This window comes from Vulpes vulpes, chromosome 8 (assembly GCF_048418805.1).
Source record: "Vulpes vulpes isolate BD-2025 chromosome 8, VulVul3, whole genome shotgun sequence".
NCBI classification, from domain to species: Eukaryota; Metazoa; Chordata; class Mammalia; order Carnivora; family Canidae; genus Vulpes; species Vulpes vulpes.
Genome location: NC_132787.1, coordinates 21,846,713 through 21,872,242, shown reverse-complemented (window position 1 = coordinate 21,872,242; position 25,530 = coordinate 21,846,713). Strand labels below are relative to the sequence as shown.

The 25,530-nt window shown below is 36.9% G+C and overlaps 1 protein-coding gene across 1 annotated transcript in view; it reads left to right on the top strand.

The window, feature by feature from the left end:
* Positions 1–1,416: 1,416 nt before the first annotated feature.
* The window catches only part of IRAG2 (inositol 1,4,5-triphosphate receptor associated 2), a 122,726-nt gene continuing 98,612 nt past the window's right edge, over positions 1,417–25,530 (top strand). The window contains 2 exon segments of the mRNA XM_025995533.2: positions 1,417–2,006; positions 11,404–11,514. Coding sequence (XP_025851318.2) covers positions 1,442–2,006; positions 11,404–11,514 — 676 coding nt within the window. The 5' untranslated portion in view covers positions 1,417–1,441.

Here is a 25,530-nt window from a genome sequence, read left to right as displayed (position 1 = left end):
TGAAAGATAACCCTTGAATATATGGAAAGGAAGGTAGTGTCAAGTGACAATATAAAGTTTCAAAGATGATCATTACTCTAAATAGGATTCTGCTGGTTGGAGCTTCATTGGCTGGAGATGGTGGCTGTCATCTTGAAGTAAAATGAAGCCAGATTGTGAAGTTTTTTGAGTATCTTCTAAATACCAGTCTTTCTAGATACCCCTTCCAATTACAGTTCTTTTCAAATTTCTCTTCCTTTTGTTCATTTTCTTTTTTTTTTTTTTTGTTCATTTTCTATGAGGGGATTTTTAAAGAACTATGAGTGGAAATCTTTTTTTTTTTTATAAGATTTTATTTATTTATTCATGAGACACACACACACACACACACACACACACACACACACACACACACAGATAGGCGGAGGGAGAAGCAGGCTCCATGCAGGGAGGGATTCGATCCCAGGTCTCCAGGATCAGGCCCTGGGCTGAAGGTGGCGCTAAACCGCTGAGCCACCCCGGCTGCCCTGGAAATCTTTTTAAGATCCTAAAAATCATCACTTTCAAACTCTTGGTAACTCTCCAGCTATTTGTAACTATTCAAAGTATTGTAACTCTTTGCCTAGATTAATTTAGACTTGCCAGTTTAGGCAAAATTTTGGATTTATTTCCAAATTCCCCAATTACTATCTTATAAGAAGTGAGATCATGCTTTTTTTTGTTTTGTTTTTCATATGGTCTACCATTAAATAAAATTATGCTGGAGTCAGACTTTGGCTCAAATCTTAGAGATGTGACCATGAGCAAGGTACTTGACCTCTTTGAGACTCAGTTTTCTCACACATAAAAAAGGGGGATATTTCTATATCTAACAGAGTTTCTGTGAAGTTTAGGTATAATATATGTGAAGTGCCTAATAGAGGGCCTATATAATAAGCTCTTATTATATGAGAAACAAAACAGGTACAGAAATAGGAGCTATTAGCATCCCCATCATCACCATCATATGTGACACATTATTGTAAGTGAAAATATGGTTAAGAGTCCAGCCTCTGGAGCAGGACTACCTGGGATCACTTCTGGCTCCAGCACTTCTCTGGAGTGACTTTGGGTGTGTCTCTTATTCTCTCTTTGCCTAGAAATGGAGATAATAGTAATATTTACTTCATAGAGTTGCTTTGAGAATGAGATTAATTGATACATGTAAAGAATGTAGTACCATGCCTAGCAGGTGGCAAATACTTTGTATGTGTTAGCTGGTGTTATTTTCAGGAAATTTGAGTGCCAAAATTAAACACATGGAAAGTTATTTAAACCAATTTTTTAAAGACCTCTTAATCCCTCCACAGCTAATTTAGGACTTAAGTAGCATTGCTAGATTACTGTTAGGACAATGCTAACTTTAAAAAACTTTTGCCTGCACTTTAGCCACTTCTTTTCCATGATCGGAGGAAGGTGAACAATGGCTTCTGTGACGAAGGTCACTGACAAGCGGCATAACCCAGTGGAAAGCATTTGTAGAAAAATCAGAGCCATCCAAAAGAGAGAAGAGATTTCAGATCCAGTTCGACAGATTCTCAAATACCAATCTAGCAATTTTGATAGTCCACAGATTAATACCAAGAAAGATTTTGAAGAGGTTCTGAAGAACATGGGTATCCCTCCTATTCCCTTGCCCAACACTTATTTCTCAAGGACCGAGAAAGACTATGCCATCGTCACATCTCCTCAAATGATGTCTCCAAGAGCCCCATCCATTTCTCATCTCAGCTCTCCCAAGAATGCAACGTACCCTGTTTCCCTCACAAGTTCTGAAAACCTCTCAAGGCCAAGATCACAGAACTCTCAGAATCTCCCATCACAGACCAGGAAAGGGGAGTGCTTCTCTAACAAGAATTTGAATAACTATTATAGTGAAAATAATTTTAGTGCCTCAACACCTGACTTTGATTCAACCTCTGATAAAAACTCTGAATGTTTCACTCCTCAGGAATCAGTGGTGAAAAACTTATCTCTAAATGAAGCTGGTAAATATTAATTTTCTAATGTTTATTCTTCTAATAGAGGAATAAGCCTATCATTTTCTAATACCTGAGTTAAACCTAATCCACATGATTAAAACTTGGATGGAGAAGCATCCATCGTACCCTTTTTAAGTATGTTTCTTTCTCTCTTTTAAGAAAATTTTATTCACCTTTAAATAAAAATTACTTTTAAATTTTTAATTGATATATAATTGATCTATTTGGGTATACAATGTAGTGATTCAACAATTACATACTTTATTAAATGCTCACCATGATAAGGGCAGTTAACATCTGTCACCATGCAGAATTATTACATTATTGACCATATTCCCTATGTTGTACTTTTCATCCCTATGACTTCTTTATTTTATAACTGAAATTTTGTACCTCTTAATCCACTTCACCTATCCTGTCACCTCCCTCTCCTCTGGCAATCACCAATTTGTTCTCTGTATTTTTTTAGTCTATTTCCTTTTTGTCTGTTTTGTTTTTTAGATTCCACACAAGTGAAAGTATATGGTGTCCTTCTCTGACTTATTTTACTTAGCATAATACGCTCTAAGTCTACCCATGTCATCCTGAATGGCAAGATTTTATTCTTTTTTATGGCTGAGTAATGTTCCATTGGGTATATATACCACTTCTCTTTTATCCATTTATCAGTAGGCATTTAGATCACTTCCGTGTCTTGGCTGTTGTAAAAATAATGCTGCATAAATATGGGAGTGCATATATCTTTTCAAATTAATGTTTTTGTTTTCTTTGGTTAAGTATCCAGAAGTGAAATTACTAGTATTTTCATTTTTAATTTTTTGAGGAAACTCCATACTGTTTTTCATAGTGGCTGCACCAGTTTACAATTCCACCAGTAGTTCATAAGGTCTCCCTTTTCTCCATATCCTTACCAACAGTTGTTATTCTTGAATTTTTGATACTAGTCATTCTGACTGGTATGAGGTGATATCTCATCGTGATTTTGATTTGTGTATCCCTGATGATTAGTGGTGTCAAACATCTTTTCATGTGTGGCCAACAGTGGCCATCTGTATGTCATCTTTGGGAAAAAGGCTATTCATTTCCTCTCCCAATTTTTTTTTCTCTCCCAATTTTTTAATTGGGTTGTTTTTTGGCGTTGTTTCTTATTTATGTATTTTGGATATTTACTTATTGGATATATCATTTGCAAATATCTTCTTCCATTTAGTACATTGCCTTTTCATTTTTTAAAAGATTTTTAATTTATTTATTCATGACAGAGAGAGAGAGAGAGAGAGAGAGAGAGAGAGAGAGAGGCAGAGACACAGGCAGAGGGAGAAGCAGGCTCCATGCAGGGAGCCTGATGTGGGACTTGATCCCCAGTCTCTAGGATCACACCTCTGGCTGGAGGTGGCACTAAACCACTAGGCCACTGGGGCTGCCCTGCCTTTTCATTTTATTGATAGTTTTCTAAGCTGTGCAAAACCTTTTTGGTTTGATATGGTCCCAATGTTTTATTTTTCCTTTTGTTTCCATGTCCTAAGGGGAAAGATTCAGAAAAATATTGTTAAGGTCAATGTCCAAGAGTTTACTGTCCGTGTTTTCTTTTAGGAGTTTTATAGCTTCAGCCTTTACATTTTGATATTTATTCCATTTTAAGTTTACTTTTGTGTATGATATAAGGAAGTGGTTTAGTTCCACTCTTTTCCATATAGTTGTCCAGTTTCCCCAGTATTACCTATTGAAGAGACTATCTTTTCCCTGTTATACATTCTTATCTCCCTTAACATAGATTAATTGACAATGTTAAGTATGGGTTTATTTCTGGGCTTTCTATTCTGTTCTATTGATCTATGAGTCTCTTTTTATGCCAACACCATACTGTTTTGATTACCTTAGCTTTGTAGTATAGTTTGAAATCTGGGATTGTGATACCTCCAGCTTTGTTTTTCTTTTTTGAGATTGCATTGGCTATTTGGGGTCTTTTGTGGTTCCATACAAATTGTGGTATTTGTTCTAGTTCTTTGAAAAATATATATGTATTTTTATACTTTAGGTAGTTAACATACACAGCAATATTGGGTTGTAGAGTAGAATTCAGTGATTTATTACTTATATACAACACCCAATGCTCATCATAACAGGTGTCCTCCTTAATATCCGTCACCCAGCTAGCCTATACCCTACTCAGCTCCCTCCATCAACCTTCAGTTAAGAGCCTCTTATGGCTTGTTTTCCTATTTCCTTTTTTCCTGTTCCCCCTTCCCATATCTTCATCTGTTTTCTCTCTTTAATGTCACATCTGAGTGAGATCTATGGCATTTGTCTTTCTCTGACTGACTTATTTTACTTAACATAATACACTCTAGCTCCATCCATGTCATTGCAAATGGCAAGATTTCATTCTTTTTGATGGTTGAGTATATTCCATTGTATGCATATACCACATCTTCTTTATCCATTCATTAGTTGATGGAAATTTGGGCACTCTCTATAGTTTCGCTATAAACACCAGGTGCATGTATCCCTTACGAATCTGTATTTTTGTATCCTTTGGGTAAATACCTAGCAGTGCAATTGCTGGGTTGCAGGGTAGTTCTATTTTTAACATTTTGAGGAACCTCCATACCATTCTCCAGAGTGGCTGCACCAATTTGCATTCCCATCAACAGAGCAAGAGGATTCTATTTTCTCTGTATCCTTGCCAACACCTGTTGTTTCTTGTGTTGTTAATTTTAGCTATCCTGACAAGTAGTATTTTGGTAGAGATTACACTAAATTTGTAGATTGCATTGGGTAGTATGGATATTTTTACAATATTAACTCATAATCCATGAGGATGGTATATCTTCCCATTTATTGGTGGTATTTTTAATTTCTTTCATCAAGTCTTATAGTTTTCAGACTACAGGTATGTCACCTCTTTGGTTAAATTTATTCCTAGTGATTTTATTTTTCCTGATACAATTGTAAACTGGATTGTTAATATCTCTTTCTGCTATTTTGCTATTGGTGTATAGACATGCAACAGAGGGGTGCCTGGTTAATATCTCAGTTGGTTAACATCTATCTACCTTCAGCTCAGGTCAATCAGGATCCTGAGATCAAGGCCCACATTGGGCTCCCTGCTTGGTGGGGAGCCTGCTTCTCCCTCTCTCTCTGCCTGCACTCCCCCTGTATGTGTTCTCTCTCTTTGTCAAATAAATAAAATAGAATCCTACAAAAAAAAAAAAAGAAAGAAATGCAACAGATTTCTGTATGTTGATTTTTGTATCCTGAGACTTTACTGAATTCATTTATACGTCTAAGAGTTTTTGCTGTAGTCTTTAGGATTTTCTATATATAGTATGATGTCATCTGGAAATAGTGACAGTTTTACTTCTTTACCAATCTGGATGACTTTAATTTCTTTTTTTGTCTGATGGTTGTGGCTAGGACTTCCTGTACTATGTTGAATAAAAGTGGTAAGAGTGAATATCATTGTCTTGTTCCTCATCTTAGAGGAAAAGCTCTCAGTTGTTCATTGTTGACTATGATAGTTGTAGGTTTTTCATATAAGGTCTTTATTTTGCGATATGTTCCCTCTAAGCCTACTTCGTTGAGGTTTTTTTTTATTATTATCATGAATGGATGTTGTACTTTGTCACATGCTTTTCCTGCATCTATTGAGATAATCATATGGTTTTTATCTTTCTTTTTGTTAATGTGGTATGTCACATAGATTGATTGATGCATATAGAATAATCCTTGCATCCATGAAATAAATCCCACTTGGATTGTGGTCAATGATCCTTTTAATGTACTATTAAGTTCAATTTGCTAATATTTTGTTGAGGATTTTTGTATCTATGTTCATCAGAAATATTTGTCTGATTTTAGTGTTAGGGTAATGCAGGGCTTGTAGAATTAACTGGAAGCTTTCCCTTCTAATCTTTGGAATAGTTTAATAATAGATATTAGCTCTTCTTTAAATGTTTGGTAGAATTCAACTGTGAAGCCATCTGCTCCTAGACTTTTGTTTGTTGGGAGTTTTTGATTACTGGTTCAATTTCATTACTAGTAAGTGGTCTGTTCAGATTTTTCTTTCTTCTTGATTCAGTTTTGGGAGATTGTATGTTTCTATGAATTGATCTATTTTTTTTTCTAGGTTGTCCAATTTGTTGGTATACAACACTTTGTAGTAGTTTCTTATAATCCTTTGTATTTCTGTGATGTTGGTTTTAACTTCTGTTTCATTTCTTTTTTTTTTAAGATTTTATTTATTTATTCACAAGAGATACACAAAGAGAGGCAGAGACATAGGCAGAGGGAGAAGCAGGCTCCCTGAGGGGAGCTGGAAGTGGGACTCCATCCCAGAACTTCAGCATCACACCCTGAGCCAAAGGCAGATGCTCAACTACTGAGCCACCCAGGTGTCCCTTCTGTTTCATTTCTGATCTTATCTAGTCCTCTCTCTCTCTTTTTTTTTTAAATAAGTCTGACTAAAAGTTTGTCGATTTTGTTTATATTCTCAAAGAATCCAGCTCTTAGCTTCATTGATCTTTTCTATTGTGGGTTTTTTTTGTTTGTTTGTTTCTATTTCATTTATTTTCCTTCTTCTATTTCCTTTCTTCTACTAACTTTGGACTTTGCCTTTTCTTTTTCTAATTCCTTTAGATGTATAGATAGATTGTTTGATAGTTTTGTTTCTTGAAGTAGGCCTGGATTGCTAAACACTTCCATCTGAGAACTGTTTTTACTAAGTCCCAAAGATTCTGAACCAACAAACATTTTATGCTTCTGATTTCATTTGTCTCCAGATACTCCCTGATTTCCTCTTTGACTTCCTCATTGACCCATAGTTGTGTAGTAGCATGTTGTTTAGCCTCCAGGTATTTGTGGTTTTTTCTGTTTTTTTTTTTTCCCCCTTGTAGTTTTCTAGTTTCATAGCACTGTGGTTGAAAAAGATGCTTGATATTATATACAGTCTTTTTAAAATTTACTGGTATTTATTTTGTGGCCTAATGAGATCTATTTTGGAAAATATTCCATGTGCACTTTAATGTATATTTTCTTTTTGAATGAATATTCTGTATATATCTGTTAAGTTCATCTGATATAATGTGTCATTTAAAGCCATTCTTTCTTTATTTTCTTTCTTTATGTAAGGTGCTAAAGTCCCCTAGTATTATATTACTGTCAGTTTCTTCCTTTATGTATGTTAACAGTTGCTTTTTGTATTTAGGTGCCCTATGTTGGGTGCATAGATATCCCCTTGTTAGATTGATCCCTTTATAATTATATAAATGTCCTTCATTGTTTTTTGTTTCAGTCTTTGTTTCAAAGTGTGTTTTGTTTAAGTATTGCTACCCCAGGCTTTTTTTCCCATTTGCATGAAATATCTTTTTCCATTTCCATCCTTTCACTTTCAGTCTTTATGATTTTAGATGTGAAGTGGGTATCTTGTAAACAGCATATAGATAAGTCTTGTTTTTTTAATCCAGTCACCCTGTGTCTTTTGATTGGAGGATTTAATCCATTTACATTTAAAGTAATTATTGATAGGTATTACTTATTGCCATTGTGTTAATCATTTTCTGTTTTTGTAGTTATTCTCTTTCCTTTCTCCTACTCTTACTCTCACGTTAAATGTTTGTAAGTCTTATTCTCTAGTTTTGGACTTCTTTTTATTTTTTCTGTATCTATTACAGGTTTTTGGTTTGTGGTTACTGTGAAGTTCATATATAACATCTATGTATATAGTCATCTGTTAAGTTGATGGTCACTGAAGTTCAAACACATTCTGAAAGAACTAGAGTTTTACTCCCCACTTCTACATTTTATGTATATGATGTCATATTTTATATCTTATTATTTTGTGTATCCCTTCACTAATTTTTATAGGTATAATTGATTTTTACCACTTTTGTCTTTTAACCTTTATACTAGCCTTATAAGTGATTGATCTAGTATTTTTACTCTATGTTTGCTTTTACCAGTGAAAGTTTTTCCTTTTATAATTTTCTTATATCTAGTTATGACCTTTTCTTTTTTCACTTAAAGAAATCCCTTTAACATTTCTTGTAGGGCTGGCTTGCAGTGATGAACTCCTTTAACTTTTGTTTGTCTGGAAACTTTTTCAATTCTGAATGATGACCTTGCCATGTAGAGTATACTTGGATGTATTTTCCCCCCTTTCACCACTTTGATTATAGTGTGCCACTCCCTTTTGGCTTGCAATGTTTCTGCTGAAAAATCAGCTGAGAGCTCTCTGGGATTTTCCTTCTGCCAAACTCTTAGCTTTTCTCTTGTAGCTTTTAAGTTTTTATCTTTAATTTTTGCTATTTTAATTATTATGTGTCTTGTCAGGCTTCTTGGGTTCATCTTATTTGGGGCTCTCTGTACTTCCTGAAGTTGGATATATGTTTCCTTCCTTAGGATAAGGAAGTATTCAGCTATTATTTCCTCTAATATGTTTTCTATTAGGAGAAGGAGCCCCAATGGCTCCTTTTCTTCTGGGACCCCTATAATGTGAATATTATTATGCTTGATGTTTTCCAAGAACTTACTTAACCCGTCCTCATTTTTTATTTTATTTTTTTTTTAATTTTTTAATTTATTTATGATAGTCACAGAGAGAGAGAGAGGCAGAGACACAGGCAGAGGGAGAAGCAGGCTCCATGCACCGGGAGCCCGATGTGGGATTTGATCCCGGGTCTCCAGGATCGCGCCCTGGGCCAAAGGCAGGCGCCAAACCGCTGCGCCACCCAGGGATCCCCTGTCCTCATTTTTTAAAGTTCTTTTCTTTCTTTCTTTTTTTTCTGTTCAATTTAGTTTCTTTTCACTATCTTGTCTTCCAGATCACTTAATCTATTCTCCTACATCATCAAATCTGCTATTGATTCCCTCAAATGTATTTTTTCATATCAGTTATTGTATTCAGTTCTGGATGGTCCTTTTTTTTTTATATTTTCTATCTCTTTGTTGAGGTTATCTCTGAATCAAGGCTGGTGAACATCTAATGACTGTTTCTTTGAACTCCTTATCAGGTAGATTGCTTAATTCCATTTTGTTTAGCTCTTTTTTTTCTGGGGTTTTGTCTTTTTCATGCAGTTCATATTCCTCTGTCCCTTCATTTTGTCTGACTCTATTCCTTACTATATATTAGGTAGGTCAGCTATCTTCTTGTCTTGAAAGTAGTGGTCTTATATAGAACATGCCCTGTGGGCCTGGTAGCTATCCCTTCCCAGTCAGCAAAACCAAGTACTCCAGATATGTCCCTTGTGTGAACTATGTGTGCACTCCCCTTGTGACTGGGTCATGACTGCTACTGGTCCTCTGGGGCAGGGCCAGCCCTTAGTCCAGCTGTCTACAAAGATTGACTACAGGGCTTGCCCCCAGCATAGCTGAATGGAAGGCCTGGCTTCTGCCACTGCTGGTGGGCAGAGGTAGCTCTCAGGCTGGCTGTCTATAATGTCTAACCTTGACTGCTGCAGGTACACTGAGGAGCATTGTTTGCATGTGGTGCAGCTGAGTGAGAGGCCTAGCTTCAGTATCTGTAGGGAAACTGGTAGATGTGCCTAAGTCCCTGGTGCAGCTAAATGGGAGGCTATTGAGATTGTTGTGGTGCATTAGGCTAGCTCCTGGAAAGGCTGAGTGGTTGGCCTGACTATAACTACTGTCAGTAAGCTGGTAGATGCAGCCAGCTCCACCACTCCCTGGGAGCAGAAGTAGTTGTGGAGAGGCCCTAGTCCTGGTCAGGGCAGAAGTAGTTGTTCTGGAGAGACACAGGTTCCAAATGAGACTGCCCACCCTCTGCACCCCACACCCCAGAGTGGTGGGTCAGGAGCCGACTAGAGAGGCACCTACTGGGGCAGTGCTGCAGGAGAATACCTGCATGTGCCAAGTGGTGCTATCGAGGTAGATGGAGAGTGTCAGAATCCATATCTGCAAGTGTCAGATGAGGTAAGCTGAAGGAGTGTACCTCATTCCAGAGAAAGCTCCTGTAGATCCCTGCCCCACTGACACATGTCCTAAAATTAGTAATCTCTTTCATGTATATCCCAAGAACTTTTCAAACTGCTGAGTCTTGGGCCAACTGATGCAGTGCACTGGCCCTTCAAGAGCAGAGATTCCATTTCTTGTAGTCCTCTATGTCAGAGTTAAGCCCTGCTGAATTTCAAAACCAGATGTGTTAGGGGCTTGTTTTCACCACACAGGTCCCCAGGGCCCAGGGTGCCTGATTTGGAGCTTGATCTCCTGGTTCTCAGGGAGAACCTCCACATCTGTGATATAGTTCATTGTGGGTTGCTACCACACTGAGGCTTTGGTTGTCTACTGTGTCTCTCCTCTCTTACCCTTCTCAGTGGGCCCTCTCTTTATCCTTTTAGCTGTGGAAGATCTCTGCCAGTATCAGGTTATTAACAATAACATAAATACTGGATTAATGCATATTTTCTATATTATAGGTATCATATACTATATTTTTCCAATAAAATAATCTAGAAGAAAGAAAATGTTATTAAGGATATAATAAGGAAGAGAAAATACATTTATAGTGATGTACCATGTCTGTTTTTTAAAAAACTATGTATAAATAGACCCATGCAGTTCAAACCCACATTGTTCAAGGGTCAGCTGTAATTGTTGCCTTGGTGTCTCTGTGGGAGGAAGTGAGCTCAGGATCCTGCTCTGCCACCTTTCAGCAAGGCTCACCCTTTTTTTCTCTTAAAAGAAAATCTTACATGTGAAATGTAAGTATTCTCTATGTTTTTAATTAAAAACATGATAGAAATTCCAGACTGTATTTATAATCATTATCATTGGTATTTGTTTACTCACCTGGCAACAAATTTTCTGTAGAGCAAAAACTACCATTTTAACTGTGTGTGTGTGTGTGTGTGTGTGTGTGTGTGTGTGTGTGTGTGTAAGTAAAACATGTAGGGGACAGTGTAGGCTCCACTGTAATGCCAATAGATAGGCCAGAGGAGAATATTGATTTCACAGGCCAATTTCAATTCAAATTTTGTGAACTCTGTTTAGAGGATTACTCATAGAGTCCTATACATGATGGGCACTGAAAAGCAAAACAATGTAAGATGATATTTCTTCTGTATAGCTAATTATTCTGTTTCCTCTACTTTTTAAAAAATATTTTTGTTGTGTTGTACTAGTTACTTTTTCATAGAATGCTTTTAATTTAATAAGGCAAAAACTCCTTTCCTTCTCTTTCATCTCTCTTTTATTCTACTTTAACAAAACAAATTAAAAGGAAAAATGAATAATAAACTTTCAAGACAAAATTTTTGCTTGGTCTTTTCATGTCAAGTAATAAGTATTATGGGCTGCTATTGAAATATGTCTCTTTTGTTAAAATTAAAACAAAATAAATTAGCAATTGTAGCACAGAAAGCACCTAGATTTACAAAATTTCTTCTAATAGGATGGAAACTAGGAAACTATAATGTCAAAGAAGATGTAACCTACAGCACTAGCAGGACCTGTGAGGAGTTACTCACAAGTATTTTTCATGCATGTGACACAGAATGTAGAGGTAAGTTGAAAATTATCTGCTGAAACGTTCTCATCAAGTCATGTGTACTTTCTATTGTGAGCAAAAGGGAAGTAGTTTATGCATGGTGCTCTATGTGGTTGTGTTTACATACCTGATGGATACAACCTAATTTGGGAGTAAGAATGGCTGTTTAGGCATTAGTTATTTCTTTATAATTTCTTTATACCTGTTTTGCCTATTTTACCAATGTTTTGAATAATTTTTTTGAGCTTATCAACTGATTTTCCAGCTCCAATCATTGAAACTACTTACATATCATCAGTGATTCCTCACAAGAAATATACATCTCAAATTTATAAAACCACTTAAAAAATTAGCTCAAAATTGTTAATTTTAGGGCGCCTGGGTGTCTCAGTGGTTGAGCATCTGCCTTAGGCCCAGGTTGTGATCCCAGGGTCCTGGGATTGAGTTCTCCCTCTGCCTATGTCTCTGCCTCTCTCTGTGTCTCTCATGAATACATGAATAAAATTGTTTAAAAATTTGTTAATTTTAGAGTATGTAATAGTTACTATTCTTACAAGATTTAAAGTCACTCCCAAACATAGCCAATGAGAGAACTGACAACCTGCATATCCTAGGCAGGCAGAAAGCCAAGCCACATTCTTAAGTGATGCAAGCAGGCCAAGTCCCAGAACCCAGGGGAGGGTCCCACAAGACCAGCCAAGAGGGTCCTTGGCTTCGTGCAGAACAGGAATCAAGTATGAGCCAGAGAAAGTGAAAATAGAGTTTTTTTAATAGAGTAAGTGATAGACAGATAATAGAGTATCTGGGACGCTCAGAAAGGGGGGAAAATGAGTCTCATCATTGCTAGAGGTTTATATTAGGAGAGTCTAGGGTACTTGTTCCTCCAGGAATCTAGGGTAGGTAGGATCCAGTCAAGGCAAATGGCAGGTGAACAATAGGTGTTACTCCATAAATTACTGAAAATAAGGTTATTGGGGCCAGCATCGGCTGAGGTTTGTTTGAAATTAATGTTCTGGAACATGTTTAGGATCTGGCTCTTCTTAAGTGTTATCTGGTGTTTGGGGTCTTGGCCAAAACTCAGTGATTAACTTTCTTGCGTCCACCTGTTGCAGAGTCATCAGGCCAACAATCCAGAAAGAATTCTGGAGATGGTCTATGGTACAACTTAGTTTATTTAAGTAACATGAGGACAGGACCCGTGGGAAGAAAGAGCTGCATTTTTGCTGTATGAAGCTGGTGATTGGTTATGCTTAGTGCTCAAAGGGGAAGGAATATGCAAGGGGTATTAACTCATAAATGTTTTTTTTAAATTTCTGTTCATAAAACTACTTATGCAAGATTTCTCTCATGCTTATCATTCAGCTTGATATTAACTATTGGTGAGAAGTGAAGGCAGTCATGAGACCCTTTAAGAATGTAGCAACCACCATGTATTTGATCCTTATCAAAACTATGCAGGCTATAGTCAGCCTTCTGGGCTAAAGGCAAACATTTTTCTGCTTCTATCCTTCATCATCCCTTGAAATGGAAACATGGCTTCTTTAGCTTGTTCAGAGGCAGAATATGGAACATGAGTGAATAGGGTGTAGCAGAAAAATAGCAGAGATGGAGCCTTTCTAAAATGAAGTTGCTTCAAGCTTTCCTACTTCATTGGGACATAAAAGGAGACAAACAAGAAAGAAATAGTTCTAAGAGATAAGGAATCAATAACCAATGGGTCTGGATTTGGGAAAGAAGGAACACTGAATTTTTATTTCCATCTTTTGATTGTACTGAGGAAACAATCTATTTACAAAAACTCTTGAGGATCCTCCCTGGATTTAGGAAAATCTTTAACTAAGACCCTTAGTTCAGACTTTGACCAAGGAGTGAAAGATGCCTGATGAGGATCTCTGGTAGCTCTGAATGGTCTTATTTTATTTTATTTTTTTTAAAAGATTTTATTTATCCATTCATAGAGACACAGAGAGAGGCAGAGACACAGGCAGAGGGAGAAGCAGGCTCCATGCAGGGAGCCCGACGTGGGACTTGATCCTGGGTCTCCAGGATCACACCCGGGGCTGCAAGGGGTGGTAAACCACTGCGCCACCAGGGCTGCCCTGAATGGTCTTATTTTAAAATATAACTGTTTAATAGTCTCTTTAGAGTGGAAAGAAGATTCAGACAGAGGATAACTAGGATGAATGCTCAAAGGATAGAGGTGAGCAGTAGGAGTTACATCAGTCTTATAGTCTTATTGTAGGTACATTGTCTCTTTTTCATTAGCTTTTTTTGTAATGAATCTTTCAGTGAAATTACTTTGGAATTTCAAAACCTTTTGGAGGCTTCTGCATGCCAGTTGAAACAGGTACCCCATTCTGTTTCATTTCAGAGCCTTTGCTTTCAAGTGCACTTCTTAAAATGATCTTACCTAATTGGAACGTTCCCCATATGGTCATTGTATTTCCAGGTTGTAATACCCTTGAGGGCTGGGAGCAGTTTGGTAGGACCCTAGCTGACAAGGGAGTTAACCCACATTTCTGTTCAGCCATATCTACCTGCAGAGGAAGTGCAACTTACATTTCGGTCTGGCCTTATTTTGACCTGGCCTTAACCTGACAGTTACCAAGCCAAGTTCCACAGGACACAAAACAAGCTTAGTAAGATTTTGTTGTTTTTGCTAGATATCTGAAATTTCTGGAACTATAGTTCTTAGACACAAAATAAGCAGGTGTGCAGAAAGGTAACGTGTGTGACTCTTTAGAATTTGTCTTGTTAGCTAACTGCAAGGATATTGAAAAAAAAAATCCGCTTACCTAAGACTGTGGGTTTCTCAGCCAGACTAATACCTAAAAGGGATGCGCCACAGGGTTAGGGTCTGTGTGTGTTTTATAGTGTACCTTGTTGCATGGAAATTTCCTTGCGGTTGGTGGGTGACCTAATGTCAATCTAACCCATTCTGTGACCAACTTGTCCTGTCAGGGGATTCTTCTTGAGGTGGCTAGTACTCTAACAGCCTTTAAATGCTCAGCCTATGCCTACCATTTTTTTGCAGCTTTTTGGCCTCTGAGATCCTTGCTCCTTTACACAAAATAAGGCAAATCAACACATGCAATTTCATATATCAGAAGTAACCAAGAGATGTTACTGTGTCCTGGCCACAAGAAGGCCCAAGGTGTACCACCAACAGTTCCTGTGGAAACTTGAAGTTTTCCACTATGGGAATTGTGGTCTGAGAGGCTAGGGGCTTGGCTCCAGGCAGGCCCTCCTGCCGGTTCAACGAAGCTCTGGGCAGAACCACCAGCTCCACGGAGCTCTGGGCACATCTGCTAGGTCAGCTGTACTTGGGGCATTATTGTCTGCCAGCACAAGCTGACCTACCATAGAAAGGAAAGCTAATTAGATAGAGACCTCAAACGCAACAGATAAGAGGTCAATTGAGAGGAATTTGCCCACAGCTCTCGGAAATGACAAGAAAAACAGTGAACTCACAGGGTTCACGGGTACCATGGTTGTGTTTCATCATCCCCAAATGATGCTGGAAGTTCACTTTGGATCCTTTACTGCCACCAAATCTATTAAAAAACAAAATTCAACCGAGTAAATTTGAAGGTCTAATTGGCTTTTTAAAATGATTTGTGAATCGGGCAGCATCTCATCTAGCAGGTAGGAAGGAATTCAGAGATGTATAAAATAGAAAGTTTTTATAAGGAGAGTGGGAAAGGATTGTTCTAGGCAAGATGGCTTTCACTTAGGGGGAATAGTGGGGAGGATTTGGAAGGGAATGGGGTAGAGGATGGTGATGTCTTACCATGCAGACTATACGTCTTCTTCCTTTAGGGCATAGAGAGGGCCCATGAAGCAGATTCACTGGTACCCACCAGAAAACTCCCCACTGCCCAGTTGAGACTACATTTCTGGGGAGATTGAAACTGCAGTTAGATAAGGGATTGAACTCTGGTTTGGGACTTGGCCTAAGTGACACCAATTTGGGCCTGTGGTTTTCTTTTTAATAAGGCCTATTATTCAGACTTTCATTCACTAGTTTTAGCATCTATGATATAGTACTTTATAATAAAATATTTGGTTTTTGTCCCATTTCTGTCTCTGAGCTCCTATCCTTTATAAGGTGGTGCAAATGGTGATATTCTATCATCCCTTCTAATTTATCAGCTGGAATAACTGATAAAAAGAAATTCTACCTTGCTTCATCAACTATCTGGTTGTCTAGGTCTTCTTTCCTGAAGGAGAAGCAGGATAAAAGCTTCTCCTGATCACTCAAGAGTAGGGTGTGGATATTGTGCCTCCTTACTCCCATGTGTTTCCTATAAATAAGGACATTTGCTTGCCTGACTACAGAGCAATGATCAAAATCAGGATATTTAACATTACTGCAATACTATGATTTTTTTCAAAGTTCTATGTTCAAATATTCTCATTTGTCCCAATCATACCTTACAGCTTTTTTGTTTTGTTTTGTTTTGTTTCCCGATCCAGGATCCATACCTTCTATTTAGTAGTCACAGCTCTTCAGTTTCCTTCCATCTGGAAAGTTGCTCACTTGTCTTTGTGACCTTGAAATTTTTGAAGAATATAGGCCAGTTACTTTGTAGAATGTCTGATATTTTCCTTGATTATTCAAATTCTACATTTTCACAGACACACTACAGAAATGATGTACTTTTCTTAGTACAATATATCAGGATTTTAAAACTTGATCACTTGATTAGTGTAGTGTCTGCCAAATTTCCCCATTGCAAAGTTACTATTGTTCCTTTGTAATTAATAAATAACTTAGGGGAAGACACTTTGAGTCTATATAAATATTCCATTTCTCATCAGACTTTCATTCACTAGTTTTAGCATCTATGATATTGTGCTTTATAACAAAATATTTGGTTTTTGTCCCATTTCTGTCTCTGAGTTCCTACAACGTTAGGAATTTCCTAAATGATGAGAGCAATAAACGTGTCTTGTTATGTTAATGAGGTAACTTTTGAACCCCACCTAAGGGGGGGTCTCCTCCTCTAAGAGGAGACAACCATAGGATTAGAAGTTTGGAACTTCAAGCCATTCTTTCTTGACCTGATGATGAGAGAGAGGCTGTATATTGAATTTAGTCATCAATGGCCAATGATTTAATCAGTCTTGATTAAAACTTTAATAAAACCTCCATAAAAACCCAAAAGGGGAGGGTTTGGAGAGCATCCAAGTTGGTGAACATGTAAGATTTGGAGAGAGTGGTATACCAAGGAGAGGCCGGAAGCTCTGTGCCTTTTCCCCATATCTTGCCTTGTACTTCTATTCCATCTGGGAGTTTCTGAGTTATATCCTGTTATAATTGAGGATCTAGTAAGCACAATGTTTCTCTGAGTTTCGTGAGCCATTCTAGCAAACTCAAGGAAGGGGTCATGGGAACATCCAATCAATTAGCAGGTCAGTCAGAATATCCTAGACTTGGGATTGGCACCGGAATGTTGTAGGGCGGGTCCTATGTGATCTGACACTATCACAAGACAGTGTCAGAACTGAGTTGAATTGTAACACACCCTGCTGGTGTTTAAGAATTGCTTGGATGTGTCTGGGGGAAAAAAATCTACACATTAGAATTTGTGATTAGAAACATAGCATCCATTGATGCTAAATCAATTACTATAATTGTTACCAAATAGAAGTATTTTTATCGCCATTTATTATTTCTATATTTCTTGTCAATCTACTTGAGCATTTCATTACGTCCTGGTAACAGTCAGATGTCCCAGGTACTAATACTTTTAACCTGTCCTCATTATTTTTAATAGCTTCCTTATTTTCCCTGGTATTATAAAAGTCTCTAGGCTTGTCTTGTACATTTCCTGCTCCAACCTTGGAATCATCTATTTCTTCAAGTATCCATGGCTCTTTTTCATGGGAAATAATAGAGACCACAATCTGGAGGCAAGGGATTGCTGTTATTTTATGGGCCTTTTCAATAGTCAGATTTTGGAAGTACTTAAATTGTCTGAAGATAAAATACATTATGAGTTCAGCAAATTTCTTCCAATGCAAATTTAGTACTATAGGGGTTTTACTTATCTCTTCTGTATCTGTATTTCTTCTCTTATCCATGAAAATCCTGGTCCTCAGTGACACCAATATAAATGCTCATTTGTTTTATTCTTCAATATATATACAATACTTTTAGAATAATAATACCCAAACTACTTGTATTATTTCTCTTTTGCTAAATTACCACCAGCTTGGTGGCTTACAACAATACACATTTATTACCCCATATCTTCTATGGACCAGGAGTCCATGCACAGCATAACTGGGTCCTCTGCTAAGGAAGTCACAAAGCTGCAGTCAAAATTGGCCAGAGCAGCTGTGTCATCTGTGGCTTAACAGGGAACTGACCTGCTTTTGGCAACAGAATTCAGTTGCTTGTGGTTATAGGACCCACAGTTTCAGATTTTTGCTGTCAGCTGGAGGTATCCTTCAGCTTCTTACCAGTTAGTTGGGCCTCTTAGCATAGGAAGCCCATAATATGGTATCTTGCTTCTTTAAAGCCAGATACCGTATGATCTTATGTACCTTAATCATATAATCACATACATGTATATCCCGTCACCTTTGCAATGTTCTACTGGTTAGAAGCAAGACACAGGTCATGCCCACATCCAAGGGGAGGGAACTATACAAGGATATAAACAGGAGGCAGGGATCATAAGGGACACCCTGGATTCTGTGTACCTCACTACCACAGTATGATTGCTAAAAATGGTTTAAGATTTTTTGGGTCATTCTTTTTTTCTTAAAATATATATAACATGTTCCCTAAGGGAACTATAGGAATGTTTCCAGACTTGTTTTTATAATCTGCTTTTTCTCATTTAGTAATTTTGAGTGTTCATCTGTGTCCACAAATTTTTTTCATATACCTTTTGGAGGATGTATCATATTTTACTTAACCAATCTGTCTCAATTGGCTATTATTTTTCTCTATTATAAATAGCATCATAATGAATATTCTTGCAGCAAAACATTTCCATGCACCCTTAATTACACTGTGGAATGAATGGTGCTAATTTATTCCCAGAAAGCTTCTCTGCTTGGACCAGATTTAAGGAACTATTTCCCTGAAGAAAATAAGGAAGATAATATCTTCCTTCACTAAAGGAAGATATTAATCAGAGTGCTTCAGAGAAACTGAACCAATACTCTGTGTGTGTGTGTGTGTGTGTGTGTGTGTGTGTGTGTGTGTGTTTAGATAGATGGATTAATTATAAGGAATTGGCTGACGTGATTATGGAGGCAGGCAAGTCCCAAGATCTGCTCGGTAATCAGCAAGCTAGAGACCTAAGGAGCTAATAACCGTTTAGTTCCAGTCTGAGTCCAAAGCTTCTCCAAGGAGAACCAGGAAAGCTGATGATAGAGTTCCTGTCCAAAGGCTGACTCAAGACCAAAGAAGAGCTGATGGTTCTGTTTGAGCCCAAAGGCAGGAAGAAAGCTGATGTCCCAGTTCAAAGGCAGCCAGGTGGGAAGAATTCTCTTATTTAGAGAGAGCCCACCTTTTTGTTCTACTCAGGCTTATCTTTATTAGGAAGGACAATCTGCATTAGTTAGTCTACCAATTTAAATGTTCATCTCATCTAAAAATACCTTCACGGAAACATCCAGAATAACACTTGACCAAATATTTGGACATCCCATGGCCCAGCCAAGTTGACACAGAAAAATCCATGACAGGAAGCCTTTTTAGTTTGAGATATGTGATAGAGGGCTTAGAGTTTTAGTGGAGGAAAATACGATAAAGATATTCTTTTTGGCTTTACAACTCTCTTTTCAATTCTACTACAAATAAAAGAAATAAAAATCATCTTTCTAAATGTCTTAAGTTTTTCTCTTCTCAATACCTCCTAACACTGCCAAATGACATTTGCCATTGAATTAATACAGATCTTCTTTGACTTATGATGGAGTTACATCCTAACAAATCCATTGTAAATTGAAAATACTCTAAATTAAAAATGCATTTAATACACTTAACCTACCAAACATCATGGCTTAGTCTAACCTACTTTAAGTGCACAGAACACTTATATTAGCCTAAAATTGGGCAAAATCATCTCACACAAAGCCCATTTTATAATAAAGTATTGAATATCTCATGTAATGAATATTGTACCAAAGGTGAAAAACAGAAGAGTTGTATGGGTACAAAATGATTGTAAGTGTATTGGTTGTTTACCTTTGTGATTGCACAGCTGATTGGGAGCTGTGGCTCACTGCTACTGTCTAGGATCAGGAAAGTATCATAGCCAGGGAAAAGATCAAAATTCAAAATTTGAAGAACAATTTAACTGAATATGTATCACTTTACAACCATTGTAAAATCAGAAATCAAACCATTGTAAGTTGGGGACTTGCTATACTCTCTCTACAGTTTTCATTCTCCTTTATGACTGCTCATTCCCCTAAACTTCTTTAAAAAAAAAAAAAAAAAAAGATTTACTTATTCATGAGAGACACAGAGAGAGAGGCAGAAACACAGCCAGAGGGAGAAGCAGGCTCCATGCAGGGAGCCCGATGTGGGACTCAATCCCAGGAATCTGGGATCACACCCTGAGCCAAAGGCAGATGCTCAACCCCTGAGCCACCCAGGTGTCCCATAGACTTCTTTTCTTATAGTCTATATTTACCTTCTTGAGGGAAGAATCTTCATTCCTGCATCCACCTTGTCCCCAGAGCAAATTATCTCAAGGCAGACTTCAGTTAGAATAAAAGAGATGTCTTTTGCTTAAATAAGATTGGTGTGTGGATTACTAATTTAATTTCTGAATATGATAGTAGGACTGACTATATCTAAGAATGAACCCCCCACACACATACACCAGTTTATCCAAAACAGATTTAAAAAAGTACTTACTTGAGACTGAAATTTTATCTGGGGTAGAGGGGAAACTACTTTCATTAAATGCCTTTGTTTTTTTCCCTCCATTTTTATATTTGACTAATAATACTTTTTTTGTGCATGGAGAAAAATATCTATGCGGTATTATTATTTTTTTATTTTTATTTTTTATATTTTTTATTTTTTAACTTTATTTTTGATGTACAGTTGACACACAATGTTATATTAGTTTCAGGTGTACAACATAGTGGTTCAACAAATCTACATAATGCTATGCTCACCCCAAGTGTAGCTACTGTCACCATACCATACTATTACAATACTACTGATTATATTCCCTATATTGTGCATCTTGTCCCCATAGATTTTTTTCTTTTTAAAAAAAATATTTATTTGCTTACTTAGTGAGTAGGGGGAGGGGTGAGGCAGAGGGGGAGAGATAATCTCAAGCAGACTCCACGCTGAGCATGGAGCCTGATGTGGGGCTTGATCTCATTCCCCTGAGATCATGACCTGAGCCAAGATCAAGACACCCAGACACCCCTCCCCATGACTTTTTCGGCAACTGTGAGCCTATATCTGCCACTCCTTTTCACTTCTTTTAGCCATCCCCCCCACCTCTTCCTCTCTGGCAGCAATCAGTATGTTCTCTATATTTATAGGTCTGTTTGTGCTTTTTTGTTGGTTTACTTATTGTTGTGTTGTTTAAAATTCTACATATAAGTGAAATCATATGGTATTTGTCTCTGTTTGATTTAATTTCACTTGACGCAATACCCTCCATGTTGTTACAAATGGCGAGATCCCATCCTTTTTTAGGGCTGAGTAATATTCCATGTATATATAATGCATTTTTAATTTTTAAGTATAGATAATGCATTTTAAAATGCAAACTCATTCCTGTGTGTGTGTGTGTATACACACACATCTTCTTTATCCATTCCTCAATCAGTGGATACTGTATCTTGGTTATTGTAAATAATGCAGCAATAAACATAGGGGTGCATATATCTTTTCAAATTAGTGTTTTTGTATTCTTTGAGTAAATCTCAGTAGTGGAATTACTAGATCATATGCTAATTCTATTTTTAACTTTTTGTGGAACCTTCATACTGTTTTCCAGAATGGCTGCACCGTTAGCATTCCCCCCAACATGAGGAACATGAAGATTCCTTTTTCCTTTTTCTCCACATCCTTGTCAACACTTGTTTCTTGTGTTTTTTATTTTAGCTATTCTTTCAAGTGTAAGGTGATATCTCATTGTAGTTTTGATTTACATTTCCCTGAAAATGTGTGATGTTGAACATCTTTTCGTATGTCTGTTGGCCATTCTTGGATGTCTTCTCTGAAGAAATATCTGTGTATGTCTTCTGCCTCTTTTTTAATTGATTATTTGTATTGTGTGTGCGTTTAATTGTATAAATTTTTATGTAATTTGGACATGAACCTTTTATCAGATGTGTTACTTGCAAATGTCTTCTCCCATTTTGAAGTTTGCCTTTAATTTTTTTTTATTTTTTTCCTTCATTGTGCAGGAACTGTTTATTTCGATGTAATCCCAATAATTTATCTTAGCTTTTGTTTCTTTTGCCTCAGGAATCATACCTAGAAAAATGTCACTACAGTTTGTGTCAGAGAAATTACTGCCTGTGCTCTCTTCTAGAATTTTTATGGTTTCAGGTCTCATATTTAGGTCTTTTTTTAAAAATGCAAATTCATTCCTATGTTTATTTTCATTTTCTGTTGTAATTTACAGTATCTGCTGTTGATTCTTTAGTTTTCACATTCATGTGAACTCTCTTAATATTGACTGCTGTACAAAGAAAGCATATTTGTCAGTATTTGTAGGATCCTACAATAATGCAGCTTTTTATACAATAGAAGCCTAAATTATATTTTTGAATCATAAACACATGGCAAATCAAGCATATTTTATGAAATATAATGATGCAAGCAAATAATGTAGAACAACATAATTCTTTTTTCCCTGTCTTTTCTACAAATGTCAGGCAAGGGGCATGACTTAAAATATTCTTATGATCTACGATTCCCATAGTAAAAGAACATTTTCTTTTCAGAAAAGGTCCTGTATCTCCTCTCCCTTGTACCCTAAATTCCATTATACAGATCTTTTTTTCTTTCTTTTCCCATTTTGTCTTTAATTTCTAGTTTCTTTCAAAATAAATTTCATCTGTACTGCTTCCTTTAGGAGATTTATTGAGGATTTCTCTGTGGTCAGTTTTTTGTTTCCTTTCAGGTGGAGAATGTATTGATTCATCACTTATATACGATATCCAGTGCTCATCACAACAAGTGCCCTCCTTAATACCCATCACCCATTTAACCCATCCCCCTGCCACCTCCCCTCCAGAAACCCTTAGTTTGTTCTCTATAGTAAGAGTCTATTTATGGTTTGCTTTTCTCTTTTTATCACTCCTGCAATGTTCATCTGTTTTGTTTCTTAAATTCCACATATGAGTGAAATCCTATGGTATTTGTCTTTCTGACTGGCTTATTCCACTTAGTATAATAGTCTAGCTTTACCCATGTCTTGCAAATGGCAAGATTTCATTCTTTTTGATGGCTGTGTAGTAGTCCACTCATCAACTGATGGACATTTGGGTTCTTTCTATATTTTGGCTTTTGATGGTAATGCTGCTATACAAACATTAGGGTGACATGTATCCCTTTGAATCTGTACTTTTGTGACCTTTGGGTAAGCTGGGTTGTAGAGTAGTTTTATTTTTAATTTTTTGAGGAACATCCATATTGTTTTCTAGAATGGCTGTACCAGTCTGCATTTCCACCAACACTGTTAAAGGGTTCCTCTTCCTCACATCCTTACCAACATTTCTTGTTTCCTCTGTCATTAATTTTAGCCATTCTGAAAAATGTGAGATGATATCTCATTGTAGTTTTGATTTGTATTTCCCTGATGATGAGTGATGCTGAGCATCTTTTCATGTATCTGTTAGCCATCTGGATGTCTCCTTTATAAAAATGTCTTTTCATGTCTTCTGCCCATTTTTAATAGGATTATTTTTTGAGGTGTTGAGTTTGATAAGCTCTTTATAGATTTTGGATGCTAACCCTTTATCAGATATGTCATTTTTACATATCTTCTTGCATTACTAAGGTTGCCTTTCGTTTTGTTGTTTCCTTCACTATACAAAATCTTTTCATCTTGATATAGTCCCAATAGTTTTGCTTTTGTTTCCCTTGCCTCAGAAGACATGTCTAGTAAGAAGTTGCTATGGCCAATGTCAAAGAGGTTACTGCCTAGGATTTTAATGGTTTCCTATCTCACAGGTCTTTTATCCATTTTGAATTTATTTTTGTGTATGGTATAAGAAAGTGGTCCAGTTTCATTCTTTCGCATGTTTCTGTCCGGTTTTTCCAACACCATTTGTTGAATAGATTGTCTTTTTCCCATTGGATATTCTTTCCTGCTTTGTCAAAGATTAGTTGACCATACATAGTTGTGGATCCATTTCTGGGTTTTCTATTCCATTGACCTATGTGTCTGGTTTTGTGCCAGTATCATACTATCTTGATCACTACAGCTTTATAATATAATTTGAAGTCTGGAATTGTGATACCTCCAGCTTTGCTTTTCTTTTTCAAGATTGCTTTGGCTATTCAGGGTCTTTTGCAGTTCCATATAAATTTTAGGATTGTTTGTTCTAGCTCAATGAGAAATGTTAATGATATTTTGAAAGAGATTCCATTAAATATGTGGATTACTTTGAGTAGTATAGACATTTTAACAATGATTGTTCTTCCAATCCATGAGTATGGTATATTTTTTATTTCTTTGTGCCATCTTCTATTTCTTTCATAAGCGTTTTATAGTTTTCAGTGCATAGATCTTTTACCTCTTCAATTAAGTTTATTCTTAGTTTCTTATGGTTTTTGGTGCAATTGTAAATGGGATCGATTCCTTGTTTTCTTTTTCTGCTGCTTCATTATTGGTGTATAGAAATGCAACAGGTATCTGTAGGTTGATTTTGTGTCCTGTGACTACTGAATTCGTGTATCAGTTTTACCAATTTTTGGGTAGAGTCTTTTCTACATAGAGTATCATGTTGTCTGCAAATAATGAAAGTTTGGCTTTTTCCTTGCTGATTTGGATACATTTTATTTCTTTTTGTTGTCTGGTTGCTGAGTCTAGGACTTCCAGTACTATGTGAAGTAATAGTTGTGAGAGTAGGCATCCCTGTAATTTTCCTGACCATAAGGAAAAGCTCTCAATTTTATCCTAAGGATGATGTTAGCTGTGGGTTTTTTGTATATGGCCTTTATGATGGTGAGGTATGTTCCCTTTATCCCTACTTTGTAGAGACTTTTTCTCAAGACTGGATGCTGTACTTTTGTCAAATGCTTTTCTGTATCTATTGAGAAGATTATATGGTTCTTATCCTTTCTTTTATTAATGTAGTGTATCACATTGCTTGATTTGCAAATATTGAGCCACCCTTCCAACCCAGGAATAAATCCCACTTGATTGTGGTGAGTGATTCTTTAATGTACAATTAGATTTAATTTGCTAGTATTGTGTTGAGAATTTCTGTGTTCATGTTCATCAGGGATATTGGCCTGTATTCCTTTTTTTTTTTTTTTTTTTTTAGTGGAGTCTTTGCTTTTGGAATCAGGGTAATGCTGACCTTGTAGAATGAGTTTGGATGATTTCCTTCCATTTCTATTTTTTGTAATAGTTTGAGAAGTCATATTTAGGTCTTTAATCTATTTTTGTATATGGTATAAAGAAGTGGTCCAGTTTCATTCATCAGACTTTCCTAATACCTTTTGTAGAAGACTTTTTTTTTCAATTGCATATTCTTGCCTCCTTTGTTGAGGATAAATTGGCATTTAAGTGTGGGGTTTGGGATCCCTGGGTGGCGCAGGGTTTGGCGCGTGCCTTTGGCCCAGGGCGCGATCCTGGAGACCTGGGATCGAATCCCACGTCAGGCTCCCGGTGCATGGAACCTGCTTCTCCCTCTGCCTGTGTCTCTGCCTCTCTCTCTCTCTGTGACTATCATAAATAAATAAAAATTAAAAAAAAAATAAGTGTGGGGTTTATTTTGGAGCTTTCTTTTCTTCTTTCTTCTTCTTCTTTTTTTAAAGATTTTGTTTACTTGAGGGGATCCCTGGGTGGCTCA